The sequence below is a fragment of the Anser brachyrhynchus genome, assembly GCF_964034855.1.
Source record: "Anser brachyrhynchus genome assembly, chromosome: 5".
NCBI lineage: Eukaryota > Metazoa > Chordata > Aves > Anseriformes > Anatidae > Anser > Anser brachyrhynchus.
Window position 1 is genome coordinate 35,897,327 of NC_137699.1, and position 14,397 is coordinate 35,911,723.

Below are 14,397 nucleotides of genomic sequence, written 5' to 3' on the forward strand. Positions count from 1 at the left end.
GCAAGAAAAGAGCTTACAGACAGAGGCAGGATGCATGCTCCAAGGAGGGGGGGGAATTGTGCCTGAACTATGTGCTGGCACAGACAAAGATCATCATCTGTTCTAGGCCTGTATGTGAGCAGCTGGCTCTATCGCACCGCCCTTCCCCATGTGTGGCTAGGCACTTGTTCCCCGCACCCCCCGAATTACATCTCTCTACTACCTGTGTGCCTTGGAAGGGAACAGCCATGATAGAAAGGGCTGTGGAAGGCTCTCCACACAATGTGGACACTAAACCTGTGCCATGATGATGCCACATTCCCATTGTTCTCCTTCCACTTAGCCCTGGACAAGAGGAAAGGCAAAGCAGCTGCTTGTACTCACAGGCTGTGCTACTCTGAAGTGGTAGGTGAACTCCCTGAAAGACATCATCACGAGAGGCCAACGGTGCGTTGTTTCCTGGGGAAGAAAACAGAGGGGGGGGGAGGATAAGACCAGGGCTGAGCATCCCAGGATGTCCTCCTAGGGCAGACTAGCAAGGAAATGCACAACCCCTCTCTGTCAAGTGACCCTACAGCTGTCTCTGGAGCAGAAGCAGCACCTCCAAGATCAGCAATAGAGCTGGATTAAGAGTGGGGCAAGGAGGCACTTAGACATTTTATCCAGATCCACAGGCATCAAAAGCACTGAGCACTGCGTGACCAGCTGGTGCAGGGATGTCTGAGGTACATTTACATTTACATTTACAATAGTCAGTGCAGAGTACGGCTATCAGAGCACAAAGTCCCTTCAGCAACTCTTGCGCTGCCCTAGCCAGACTGCTCTAGTCCCTTCTGGAGGCATCTGTGTTGTGTTGGGGTGACAATTCACGAGTGTGGATTCTGTAAGCCCAACCCTACCTACCTGCGTGTCCGTGGCATTGGTGGAGCTGTCTGTGCTCACGGCATCCTGGCAGGGGTCGCTGTAGACAAGGCCACAAAGGGAGACGGTCAACGTGGAAGAGGAGCTGGGGAGACAAGATGTGGTGAGACCCTGGAAGGCACCAGCCTCTGCTGTCTCTTACCCAGGACGGGCAACAGACACCACAGTGACATGGCACAGTATCCTGCTGACTTCAGGGGTGCAGAAACACCGAAGAAAGCAGCCCTGCCCACTCACTTCATCTCCAGGGTCAGGTTGGTGTTCACTGCTGTGAGCTGGCTGACAGGGATGCGGTAGGTGAAGTTCCCAGTCCTAGGGAGAAAGAGAGTGCATTAGATCTGATCACAGCATTGCAGCTGGCTGTGAGATGGCCGGGACAGGACCCAAAGTCTCTGTTGGGCTCAGACTTCAGAGGGGAGGGCTTCCCAGGCTAGTTCCCAAGGGCGAGCTCATCATCAAATGCAGTCTTCCTGCACTCTGGGTGAAGGAGCAGGGCTGGACCCCGAGCCCCAGCTCCTCTGTCCAAGGAGCGGCAAGGGCTGCCTCTGGGTGATCGTAGGGAAAGGCCCAAAGCTCCAGGAACTGCCCACCTGCTTCTGGAGCTCCCCAGGATGCCACCAACGTTCGAGCAGCTATCCCAGCCTTGCTCACCTGCATGTGTTGCTGGCTGTGCAGTACTGGGACTGGATGGCCATGTCGATCTCCACGATCCGGATGGAGTGCAGCACTGGGCTTGGTCCTGCAGGTGGGAGACGGGCAATGTAGGAACGGCAAAGGGATGACAGCTGGGGCAGCCTGGGTGAGGAGGGCTGGCAGGGACGCCGGGCACTGAGACTGTCTTTCCGCATCCCCATGCCATCAGAGAGAAGGGCCACACTGCCGCAACGCTGCGCTAACACCACGACCAGCCACGGAGAGCCAGGAGCAAGGCTGCCTCAGGCTCTGCCAGTGGCTGGTCAGCAAACTCCTTTCCCTCTGCTACCAACATGACTGAACCTGTGCGTTTCTTCCTCTAAATCTAATTTGGAAAAGGCTGATTGGTGGGGCTGTGAAGGGAGTTGCCTAACGGCAGCCTCAGAAGGGAACCAAGGGACTAACACGACCAGAAAGCGTAGGGCAGCAGGGGAAGGAAGCGCAGGGCTGGAGGTTGAACCTGGCTGCACTGGAAGAGCTGAGGGCAAACAAGCCACAGCCCAGGGACACAGCGAGGGAACCAGATGATGGAGGATACCCCAGAAGGCTGCCCAGGGGTACGGTGCTGCTGTGGGGATGGAAGAGGAGAGGGCCCACCTACCATCTGTGCTGGGATCCTCTGTGCGGGGCCACTCGCTCACCGGCTGCTTGACGCTGCGCTGCTGCCGGGCCTGCCCCAGCGGGGAGTTGCTGCGGGAGAGCGAGAGGTTGGAGATGTACTTGGATTTGCCCTGGAGGTGGGTGAAGGGGGAGGAGGGGCTGGCATTGGGGCTGCCGAAGCTCTGAGACCTGTCAGGCGTCTTTGGCCACTTGGTGTAGGAGGTCGCTTTTCCGGTGACGCCCCTGGATTTGGCTTTGATATTTGTCACTGGCAGGAGTGAGGTCTGACTTTGGTCTGCAAAGGAAAGGGAGAGAGGTTGCGCTGAGAGGCAGAGGCTGGCAGCATTCCTGCCTCCAAGGCCAGTGCAGAGAGAAGGGCTGTCAGCTCTGGGCTCGTCCTGTCCCAGCGTCACCTCCGGCATTACACCCCCATGTGTAACAGCCTCCATGCCTGGAGAGAATGGTGCAAAACCCTTGCAGCACAGGGAAGCTGTGACAGGCTGTGGGAACAAAGAGCGGGCACCGCACCACCCTTGCATAGGGCAGTATTTAAGGCATGACTCCAGGGCTGTTACAGCTCTGCTCTGACTGCCTGAGGTGCTGTTGCTCCTACAATGGTGATAGAGTAAGAGAGCTTGCAAAAGCCCTGTTTGGGCAGCCAAGAGGCAGCACAGCTCCTGGCCTGCCAAAATCCTGCTCAAAGCAAACACAGGCCTGAGGCCAGACTGCAAGGTATGGCTGCTCGGGCACACTGGCCAGCCTGGCGTAGCCTCTCATGGCCCTGTCCTGGCTGAGCTCCAGAGACCTTCCAGTCCCCACTTACCCTGGCAGCGTGATCAGGGATGTACAAAACCACACCACAAAGGAAGCAAAGGCTGCGCAGCCTGGCAGTCCCACTTTGCCCCCAGCTGCCTCAGCCCCTCCAGGCAGTGGGTGTGGAGGAAACCGGGTACCTTGTGGAGGCTGCATGTCATTTTCATAAGGTGCAGAGAGAGGTGAGAAACCAGGTGAGGGATCTGAGGTGACACAGTGGTGGGACGGACAGCGCAGGGTTGTCCCAGCACCTCCTGCTGGGCTGGTACTTACCTGTCCTGTTAGTGGCATGAGTAGGGCTGGTCTCAGAGAGGGCAACGGAGGAGACGTTGGTGGGAGCAGCAGAGCAGCACATGGAGAAACAAGGTGGGTTGAAGCATGCTAGCACACTGTGACCGGGTGAACTGCTGAGCAAGTCAAGCACATTTGCTGTGACTGCAGGGCAAAGAGGAGAGACACTTGGAATAAGCCAAGGGAAGGAGCATCACACGCCGTCAGCATCCCGTCCATGAAACCACAGCCCCAGGACCTCCCAGCATGAAGACAGCTCCATGTCACTGAGCCCATGGCATGGAGGTACAGCTGTGACCATCACCCAGCACCACAACCCCTGTGTGTCTGCTGTGCCCGCTGCTGTGCTGTGACCTACCGTGCTGTGTGGGGGTCTTGCTACTGGCTCTGTCTGATGCAGCTGTGGATCGCACCATCTGCGTTTTATCAAAGTTCTGGCTTGCCCTGAAATGTAGGGAAACACGAGTGAAAACCTCTACCACAGGGAACCATGGTGTCACTTGTACGTGAAGAGAGAAGCAGCTGTAGCAGTGAGTGGGTCGATGGGACCAGGTACACAGAGCAAGAGCAGGCATAGAGTGCAGTGGTGAGGAGCAGTAAAGACTGGAGTGCTCTGGGAAAGGAAAGCAAGGCAGGAGAGAGGCACACAAGCCACAAAGACAGCTAGGAGAGCTAGGAAATGTCACAAAAGATGGTGTGGCTGTCCCATGGCATGGACAAGCCTAATCTGGTTCAGAGGACACAAGCAATGCTCCCTTGGTGCTCACTGTGGAAAAGACTACTCAGTGAATTTACTTTCTAATAGTGATCTCTGGGGTGGATTTACATGCCTGGGTCTCAGGATGTGAGATACTTCCTCACCTTGTGTTTTGTGTTGTTTTTTGTTTTTTAGAAATACACACAATCCCACCTAGATTTGCCCTACTCAATTTCAGGCATTTCACTGAAGCTGAGGAAGCCACAGGCACCTCATGTGGATGGTGGGGCAAATGTGAAAAGTGAGGAACCACTGCCTGGTGCTGTTTTTCTCCCCTTTTCTTTTTTTCTAGGCACCAGCTACTGCCTGTGGAGAGATGGGATAAACACAGCCTCTTGCCTTCACAGACTGCAGCTGCCCACCAGGCAGAGATTCCTACTCAGTTCCTAACAAAGAAATTAAAGATTTCACCTGTCCAGTCCCTCCTCAGTTCAGTTTGCTCTGTCCCACGTTTTGCTTGTCCTGAAACAATGTCCTATCTGTCCCCTTAGCATTGCTCAAGGTTTATCAAAGATAAATGGAGCCTTTGTTCATTTAGAGAAACCCAAATACCACTGTCACCTGCAAGACTTAACTTATTACATATACTTCTTTTTTTAGTTAAAGGAGACACAATAGTGGTCTCCTGGAGGACACGTGGACACCAGCCTCTGGAGCCAACCTTTATCCCAGCTGAAGATCTACCTCTATCCCTCAAGGTCCTCCACTGCCTTTGTCAACACTTTCCATGCCTGGTTTTATCTTGCGTCCCACGAGCAACTACTTTTTTAATAGCTTCTTGTGAAATACTGCTGTGTAGTTCTAAAAAGAACAAATTAACATGCCTTCCACTGCTCTTTATGCAGCACTTTGTTCAAAGGGTGCTGACAGACAAATAAGACCTGTTTTCCTTTAAAGGGAAGTATGTTGCTGCAGCCCTGCAGATCACATCAACAAAGATGCTTTAAGTGTCTGTTCCCAATTAGTAGCTCAGCCAACTTTCCTGGTGTTGCAGTAAGATATTTAAGGCCATACCTCTCAAACATGCTTTCTATTTATTCTTCTGAAGATATTGCTTTTCCTGAAGTGGCAAAATATAGGAGTGGAGTTTATAGACCAGTTGGACACTTCAGTAACTTGCCTGTTAGTGAGTCAGACACCAGCAGAACTGAGTCAGTAATTCTCAAGCATTCCCGGTAGTAACGGCTCATATAAAGAAACAATTAAGGTTTTGTTGTTGTTATTGTTCTTGTTGTTTTTTTATGTCCTTCTTTTGCACACTAAGCTGTCCTATAATTTAGAGTGACCCTTCATAATAAAACTACTCATATATGAAGAGAGGGTAGGAACATCTTTTGGGCTAATTCTTCAGTCTCCATCCTTTTCAAATACTCCCTTCACTTCTTTCATACTGCCCACTCCTGCTCTACCTGCAGTATGAAACTTCTTTATTTAGCCTTTGATTCACTGCTTCTTCAATCCACTATTCCTAATTTCCCTTTCATATTGCCTGACAGGGTCCATAGTCCTTCCTCCTGGAGCTCCAGCTGCTGAGCTGTATTTGTATCCCTTTCTTTGCCTTCACGTTTTGCCTAAGATTCTTTGTCTTCTGTGGTGCAGATGGGAGAAAGAAGAGGAATTGAGAGAAAGGATGCAACAATTAAATAACAGTAGAATGAAAGAGTAACGTACCGTGGGCATAGAGCGACCGGGACCCCAGGACCCCTGTGCCGAAAGAGGGCCAGGAGACAGGCAGTGGGCACAGCAAAAGAGCTATAGGGCAGTGAAGGGAGAAGGGAAGAAAAGGAGGGTTGGTAGAAGTGAGGAAGGGCAAGGGGGAATGAAAGAGGGCATGGAAGATAATGGAAATGGAAAGACAAGAAAGGGAAAATTAAAGTGAAAGTAGAAAGAAAATGGGTTGGATGGGAGATGTAACCAGAACAAGAGGGAGAGAAGTAGGACAGGGAAAAGAGAGAGAAAAAGAGACTCATTATCTGGTACTGTGAGCTCCCAAAGGAGTGAAGTGTGCTGAAACTGAATGCCCAGCACAGGCTAACCGTGTGCACACTGTGCTGGGGCCACTCCCTCGATACTCTCTCCACATTAAGGACACTGCTTGCAGTCTGCACCCTTGCCTCATACAGACTGGTCCAGCCCCACCAGAGGCAGTGGGACTGTGCTGTTTCAGTCCAGCAGAAGAGGCATCCAAATAACATTCAGACAGGCCATGAGTATGTGAGCAGCCAAACATCAGGACATTTTCTTTTTCTTCTCTGTTCCTCACTTCTTGCTGTGAACAACGTAAGGCTTGGATGCATGGATACAATTGGCTGGCTTTACAGCATGGCTCACTGGAGCTGTGGTTAGTAACCCCATGGTGGCTGCTCTTCCTGCCTCAGACTGCCCCAGGCACCACATCCTTCCCACAGAGCCCAGAGGTACCTACCCATCGATGTCCACAAGGTCCTCCTCACTGCGCAAGCTCAGCACATAGAGTGTGGACATGGACACCACACTGAAAAGACAGAGAGAGGTACAGGCTGAGGACAGGCATGAGGATGGCACATCGCATGATGCTGACCTGCTTCCAAGGGATTTCAGCCCATGAAAGAAACTGGAGGTCCACAGCCCCTCAATGTCCACTTCACAGATGGTAATAAAAGCTAGACCTCCCTGTTCTGAGGCACCCGTAAGCCTCCCTACCACCCCATGGTGCTGGGAAGCCTCCAGGAGGCAGTAAGAAGTGAGACCACTCCTTGGAAATGAAGCAAACTGTGTTTCCAGCACTGCCTGTTTGGTTGGCCCAGCCTAGACCAAGCCAATGAGCTGGAGGGGGATGGTGAAGCAGAAGCCTGGGTGCATGGTCTCACCTGAAGGCCATGATGATGACCAGGGCAATGATGGTGCCTTGCAGGAAGCGCTGACTGATACAGGCCTGCTCCGGGACAACCGATGGTGACTACAAGACAGAAATCCCAATGTCAGCTCAGGACTCTTTATCACTCCGGTCCTCTCTGCTTCTGAACACAGTTCCCACCCATCACATTCCAAACTTTCCTTCTGCTCCCCTGCAAGCCCTGAAACCCCTCAGAGCAGAAGCCAGATAATGCCTTCATTAGGCATGGACAAAAAGGAAAGAGAGATGAGGAAAATGGGAGCAGTCCGGGTCTCTCCCTCTGCAGCATGTGCAGGAAAACACTGGAGAACCATGCAGAAGACTGATCCCAGGCAGACCACCTTCCCCTGCACAGCAACACTTGGTTGGGAGCAGTCCCTTACCTTGCTGGCTACTTTGTGGGGCCTCTTTTTGTGGGGCATGCTTCCTGCACGGCTGAACTGGCTTCCTGCTTGGCTGCAAGGAGAAAGGGGGAATCGAGCTGAGCTGTGCAGGGACAGGCCCTGCCACTGCACCTCGAGTGGTTCTCAGGCAAAACCGTGATTCTCTGCCAGGGAAGAAATCTCTGTGTGACACGACAGTCACAAACCCTTGTCACTCAGCCTGCTCTGGGGGGCAGGTGGGTGCTGGTGCATTGGCCCAGAAAGCCTGAATTCTGCCCCAAACCTTCATAAGCTGACATAGGTCAGTATAACAATTTTGGAAGCGCGAGAAACTCTTTGCTCTGAGAATGCCACTCACTAACTCTGGAAAAACGTGGTGATGATTTCATAGCGTTTTTTTTGGGGCTGGTCGGAGAGCAGGATTTTGGTATGTGTATGCCAGATCCTTCAGCTCTCTGAATCTACTGCAGACCACATAACAACTTGCCAATGCCCCACCACTCCTTCCCATCTCCTCTTTCCCCAAATGGGCTGCCATTCAGGGCTGCCCGGGCTTGAAGAAGACATCCTTTTTGGCTCCCTTGCCCTCATACCTGAATGTCCCAGAGCTCACAGTTGATTTCATGCTGTCGAGCCGTTTGAGCTTGGCCAGTTTGTGACTCCACCTCTCTAGCTCATCGATGCGAGTCTCCAGGTTGTCTGTCAGTTTGCACAGCTCCTTCACAGCTCCCACGTTCTCCATAAATATGCGCTCCTGCCAGGGAACAGGTCAGAAGTCTGAGTGGCCAGGCACATGGAGGCACTCCTTCTCCCCACTATGGATCCATCCACTCTGACTGCTTTCCCGTGCCCTGTTTCACGGGAAAGCCTACACAACACCCCCCCAGCACTGGGGGAGTGGAGACGAGACCCACCCAGTAAGGCACACAGCCCCTGGATGCGAGAACAAGAGTTCTCTTAAAATCCAACCCAAACAATAAGTGTTAGCTCATTGATCCCTGAGAACTGTGTCCTCTGCTGGTGTTACTCCAAGGAGTCCTCCTCAGTCACAAAGGACAGACACAAAGTACTCATCTTCGTCAGGAGCCCTTGGTTAAATTAAGAGAGGAATTCTCCCCACTTGCCCCTTCTCTGCCCCTTCCCAGCCCTCCAAGACTGTCTCCTGCTTGTGGTGCAAGCTGTTGGAGCTATTTTGCATCATTATCCAAAAGCCAGTGGATTCAGACCAATGGAGAGCCCAAATTCAGAAGCTTCTGGAGAGCAGCCTTCCCCCTGCAGCCCCTCTGGTAAAGGCAGGGCTTTCCAGCACAAGCACATCCCTCTGGCGCAAGCACAGCTACATCCCACATACTGCTGCTGGCACTGTGGCATCACCCATGCCTCCTGTCCACCCTCAGGCTCTGCTACTCCATATCCCTGTGCAAAGCTCCCCGAGGCAAGGCAGCACATCTCATTGGCATGCTGGTACAGCACTGAGCTCAGAGGGTTTTGGACACTATGGAAAAGTCCATGGTCCTGGCTACTGCTCGTTAGTGATGTAACTGCAGGGATCTAGGCTTCCACAAAGGATAAACATGGCACTAAGGTCAGTCCTGGCCATTCATACTCTGGGCACTGAGGACAGAGTGATGCAGGAGAAAACCGGCAGCTTTGGGAGAACTTTAGGGATGTGTGCTATAGGAGGCTGTCTCCTCAACGCCCAGAGCAGCAAACAGGCTGCCACAGGTTATGGTGAGGTCAAGTAGCCAGGTGCTCCTGGTTATCTTGACATAACCACCTTATCTTATCTAGAAAGGAGAGATTATGACTAAGAGCCTCCCTGCAGGCAGCTGCCAACAGGGAGTCCTTCCCGAGGGAGATGCTGCCAACTTTCACCAACATCAGGCTAGTTCCTCCCTGCAGATGTCTGCTGTCCACTCAGGTCTGCTCCTGACATCTGAAAGATCAGACAGGTCTGAAACTCGTACAGGTGGTATTGGCTTAGGAACATTTCCCAGGCACCATTCTTTCCTTCTTCCACTTCCAGCTCCATAACTCCCTTGACCCAGGTTCAACAACCTCCCCGGCTTCCCCACCCTTCCTGTCCCTTCGGGCTGCCACTGACCTTGTTTACTACCAGGAAGTTCTCAAGGGTCTTTCCATTGGAAAAGACCAGGTCCCCGGTGTCCTTCACAGCTTCAGGAAGGATCTCCTTTACCTCCTGTGCAATGACACCTGCGTGGAAATGACACAGTGGGTCACAGGGATCTGGACAGCGCTCCTCCTGCCACAAATCTTTTTCTTGCCAGAGCAGTTGTTGGCAGGAGCCCTCCGTGCTGGGGATAAAACAAAGGCTGTCTTCCCCTTCACCCCAGCCTGGGCAGGGCCAAGCAGAGCTCATAAAGAGGCCTCATTGCCTGGGCAGCCCATAGACCACTGAGTCTCAGCTGCGGAAGAAGAGGCTGTTCAGGCAAGGCTGGTTCCCAGATCATGTGGATGGGTATGTGCATTACCCTGCTGTAGCACATGGCTGTGTCCAGGCTCCCTGTGCACCCCTGGAGTGGTAGGTACTTGGAGGAGCCTTACCACAGCCCAAGTGAGGGGCTAGAAGCCACCTATGGGAAATGCCACCTTCTTTCCAGCTCACTAAATAGAGAGCTTTATTAAATGCCTATGCTTCAGAGAGGCCCCCCCTCTCCAGCCCTGTGCCTGGCAGGGCTGCCCCACAAACAAAATGCTACTGTAGGTCATAGAATATAAGGTCCGGTGCTGCAGATGTAAGCAGGGTACCACAGCAGGGTGACACAGGGCCTGTACCTGTCTCAGAGGTATTGTCAATGCCCACTGTGGCTGCAAACTCGGGCTTGTAGTTGTAGTGTACTAGTCGCATACGGGAGATCCTCTTCAGCTGCTCTGTGGTGTCCACCTGGCACAAAACAGACACATGTGCAACTCCTAAGTGGGGTGTTGCTCCTTAAGATCCCATGACTCTGACCCCAGGCAGCAAAACCCACTACAGTTCATGTTAATGCCTTTACAACAGGTCCCAAAGGCAAGAGGTACTTCGTGAAACAGCCCTGAACCCTACTCAGACCAGCTATGGAGACAAAGAACATTTGCACTGGGATTAATGTCCAGTTCTCATCATTGGATATGTTCCTTGGGCAGAGAAGCCAGGAGGAAACCGAGCCCCATTGCACAACCAGGCACAGGGCAGAGGCAGTTTTCGTAAACATGAGACACAACTGCACCAAGCTTTCCTGTACAGAGACATCCAGCTGAGAGGACTTTGGAGCAGAGCTGAGCCTCTCACCCAGGCTCTGGCAAGCCCCAGTGTGCTGCCTGAGGTATTCACTTGTTTTCAGGTTTGTCAGTTTTGCATGTGCTAGTTCTGGTTAACAGTGGAAGTGCCAATATTCTTTAAGACATAATGGACAGGCTGTGTTTGGGACATACAGAGAAAGACAGACTGCTAATGTCATTCCTGTCCAGTCAATAAGAGCTCAGGCTTCCTATGACTTTGTCAAAATCAGCTGCTGAAACAAGCTCACAAGGACACCTACGCTTTCTGCAGTGCCTTTTCAGATCCCTGATCAGCCAAGCCTAGCCTGGTTTGCCTGGCTCTTACCTCCTGGATGTCCTCCTTCACTCGGACGTCTGACGGGTGCATCAGCGAACCCATGACCTTCACATTGCCATGGACCACAAGGGCTTCATCGGGGCGGTCTGTGTTGATGCCAACCCGGCCATGGTGAAAAACAGTATCAGGGAGCTGTGCCCGCTGCCAGAGCACGTCACTGTCGCTCTCAAACTGGCCAGGGTTGGAGGCCTGTAGAGAGACAGGAAATTGGGAACTGGAAAACAGCAGTAAGTAAACCAAGCAGCAAAATGCTGCAGTGCTGTCGGGCAGAGGCATTCTGAGACATGGCCAGAGGGGTGACATCGGGAGAGCCCCACAGTCCTGTCCCACTATGCACCTTGCAGAGGAACTGGTTTGAAGGGAAGGCCACAGGGAACTGGTGGACATCAGAGAGCTCCAAGCACACTGTCCCCCTTAGTGTGGGTGGGAAACAGCTAGGAAACAAAGCTGGGGATAAGCAGAAGCACCCCAACAGCATGGCTGTGTCCTTGCTCTGCAGAAGGGAGCCAGGAATAGGGAAGATCTCAGCTGAAATTGGGGCATGTTGATCCAGGTGGCCTGAGAAGCCAGAGGGGACTTTTGGGATGAAGAGTCCAAGGCACAGGATCTTGGCAGGGATGCCCTCTCCAGCCCGCAGCACACCACATTATGGCCCCAGGAATATCTCAAGGCCAAGCTGTGACAGCATCAGCCCCGCAGGAGGGACAGCAGGCAGTTGGGCAGACAGTCACAGCAGAGCCAGAAGAGGACAAGCAAGGCTACAGAGGTGTGAGAGAGAGCTTTGCAGCAGCACAAAGGAAAGTGGCAGGGATCCACTGTCAGCTCTGGGAACAGATCCCAGCCTGCCCTTGCAACCTTGGCATTCATCTGCTTGTCCTGTCTAAGCCTCTTCCAGCAGGAACCAAATTTATGCCCACTCTGCTCCTCTCTCTAAAGGATAGTCCTTGCCTTTTTGAGCTGCCTGTTATCTCGGCTTTCAGAGCTCTTCCAACAATTCCAACCAGAACCATGCAGGACAGCTGGAGACCATAAGTGATACGGCTGTTGCTCCTGAGCCCCAAATCCTGGGGTTCTGGTCTGCTGCCACAGTTCTGTGACCCACTCACAGGTTGGGAGGGGGTAGTCCAGGCTGCCTGCAATTCCCTGAAGTTCTGGGCACCCTGGAGGCTGTGTAACTCATCATGCCCTTGTTTGCAGACTCCAAGGCCCCTCTGTGTGTGTGTTTTACTCCGTGCCTTCAGGACACAGAGCTGACTGCTCTCCTAACAGAGCCCTTGGAGGGTTTGGGGATGGTGCCTCTCTCTTCCTGCTCCTCTACATTCCCAATTGAGCACTTCCACCTTAGTATGTGCAAAAAGTGCAGCCCTGAGAAGGCACCCCGTCTTGCTGCACCTGGAGGTCTTGTCCTTGCTACGAAGTCCTAACAACTGCTCTCCCAACAGCTCTACTTGGCACCAGGGCAGGGCTGGGACAAGGGGACACCCTCCCTGTCCTGAACCAGGTTCTTGCATGCCCTGAAGCTGCTCTCACCAAACAGATGTGGAAAGGCCGGAGTGAGAACCCAGGTACAGACAGGGATAGCTACAAGTAAGGCAGTGACAGTTTGGAGAAGGTATTCAAGGGCGGGGTGGGGAAAGCCAGAAAGAGAATTGCCCAGGTCACCCAGCGAAGGGCTGGGGGCACCCACAGAGGCTGAGGGAGGAGGGAAGGACTTACTCGGACGATGATGCGCTCAGAAATGTGGGCTGCGAGCGTGTAGTTCTGGTTCTGTGCGTGTGCTTGCAGGGCTACCACGAGCATGAAATACCTGCCAAAAGGGGGGAGAGGTCAGCGTGTCGTCCTGCACTGGGAACTGCTGAGTCTGCCCCAAGGCCGAGGCACCAGGCTGTCATAGTGGGCTTGGCACATCCCCTCTCCCGTCTGCAACCCCTCACAGAACGGGGACAACCATTCCTGTGGCCACAGCAGACATCTCTTTTCCTCCACACAGAAAAGGAGGGACAATGCTGGACCTGCCACTCCCCACGCTGGGGACTGGGACATCCACAGGCCTTGAGAACTCAGAACAGCTTGAAGAAGGTGTCTTTGCTCCTCACCTCTGGTCTGGGTTGGGTTTGCCTTTCTTCCGCATGTTGTTGGCTGTGGTCTCACTGAAGTGCAGCCGCCCCACAGTGACCTTGGTGACCTGTTCTGGAGGCAGGTTGACCCTGGGGAAGGGGAAACAGAGGAGAGAGTGAGGATACTGCTGGAGAGGAGGGTCCTTGGGGAATGGCCATCTCCTGGCCTGTTCCACCAAGGTAGGTCTATGAGCTGGGCACAGAGTGGAGTAGGGAATGTAAAGAAAGGAAAACTTTGCCGTGGGCAACAGAGGATAAAACTGGAGGGTGTGCTACCCACAATACTGTCCCTGAGGCCTCCAGCTCAGCTCCCTTCCCCACCCTCTCCTGCTAATGCTTATTCCCCAGGAGCAATTCCCCGACATGAATGCAGCCTGGGCAATACTCACGTGACAGGGTTGAAGGGCCGTTTGCTGCGGTCTGACTGCGACTGCTCTATGTTGATTGACTGGTTCAAGGCCTCTAACTGAAAAGAAAGGTTTGGGTACGTGACAAAAAGCCCTTCCCCTTCCCGCCGCCTCTTCCCCAGCCTCCACACATGTCAGCTGTCTGCCCAGCCCCTCTTGTGACTCAGCACAACTAAGGAGCAACGCCAAGCTTGGGTGCCATTCTTGTCCAAGCACAGGTGCCTCCCTTGGCAGGGATGAGGTTGAGGGTGAATGGATCTTCCCAAAGTGCCTGCAAACCTCTGGAGCCAAAGGTGAGTGAGAGGCAGCCCTGACGACACCCAGGGGGCAATTGAGTCTGTCTTAGGCCTTATATTTCAAGGTCTGCCTTGTTCTGGCCTTCAGCACTCTCCTACAATCACCCTTATGACTTAGCACGTGAAAGACATGGTGTTGCCTGACCCCAGCTGTTTGCCAAGCTCCCCTTCTCCCTACTGGATTTGCTACTGGCCCTTAGCTCCTGCTTGCCTTCACTCCGTGCAGCTTCAGGTAGAAGCACTCTAAGGGTTTCAGGCCCTCAGGGGTCTTCACATACTTGGGATCTCCAAGCATGCCGATGTAGACCGTGACCTGGAAGTGATTCTTCTTCTGGCACACAAAGGCGTCATCACCCACTGAGAAGTTGAACCCCTTGTCAGCATCGACGCGGTACGTGAGCATGGGGCTGTGGAAAAGGCAGCAGGTGTTAGACCAGATCCCCGAGCACACCACGAGAGGCTTACGTTTGTTGGGGGCAGGACGAGCCATGCACCCAGAAACAGAGGCAACAAGGGGTCTGCAGGGCACGATACATGTCCCAAGTAAACCACCCCGCCTGGGAAGGTCCCTGGGCTCACCTCCACGTGCCACCACAGACGAACAGTGACTGTTCATGAACGGTCCCACCTCAACAGACTGAGGCCA

General features: G+C 53.2%; 1 protein-coding gene across 5 annotated transcripts in view; it reads right to left on the reverse strand.

The window, feature by feature from the left end:
• MYRF (myelin regulatory factor) overlaps nt 1–14,397 on the reverse strand; it is a 63,768-nt gene that overhangs the window by 3,976 nt on the left and 45,395 nt on the right. For 2 of the 5 annotated variants that reach the window (XM_080594947.1, XM_080594943.1), the window contains 19 exons: nt 13,963–14,158; nt 13,438–13,514; nt 13,028–13,138; nt 12,648–12,738; nt 10,920–11,120; nt 10,109–10,217; nt 9,417–9,526; nt 7,906–8,066; nt 7,313–7,385; nt 6,904–6,992; nt 6,480–6,548; nt 5,726–5,806; nt 3,656–3,741; nt 3,280–3,441; nt 2,195–2,488; nt 1,552–1,639; nt 1,138–1,212; nt 883–985; nt 364–438 (listed from right to left, as the gene is read on the reverse strand). In XM_080594947.1, coding sequence (XP_080451073.1) covers nt 364–438; nt 883–985; nt 1,138–1,212; nt 1,552–1,639; nt 2,195–2,488; nt 3,280–3,441; nt 3,656–3,741; nt 5,726–5,806; nt 6,480–6,548; nt 6,904–6,992; nt 7,313–7,385; nt 7,906–8,066; nt 9,417–9,526; nt 10,109–10,217; nt 10,920–11,120; nt 12,648–12,738; nt 13,028–13,138; nt 13,438–13,514; nt 13,963–14,158 — 2,251 coding nt within the window. The remainder of the gene's footprint in view (nt 1–363; nt 439–882; nt 986–1,137; nt 1,213–1,551; nt 1,640–2,194; nt 2,489–3,279; nt 3,442–3,655; nt 3,742–5,725; nt 5,807–6,479; nt 6,549–6,903; nt 6,993–7,312; nt 7,386–7,905; nt 8,067–9,416; nt 9,527–10,108; nt 10,218–10,919; nt 11,121–12,647; nt 12,739–13,027; nt 13,139–13,437; nt 13,515–13,962; nt 14,159–14,397) is intronic. The other 3 variants (XM_080594945.1, XM_080594946.1, XM_080594944.1) reach the window with 3 other exon arrangements.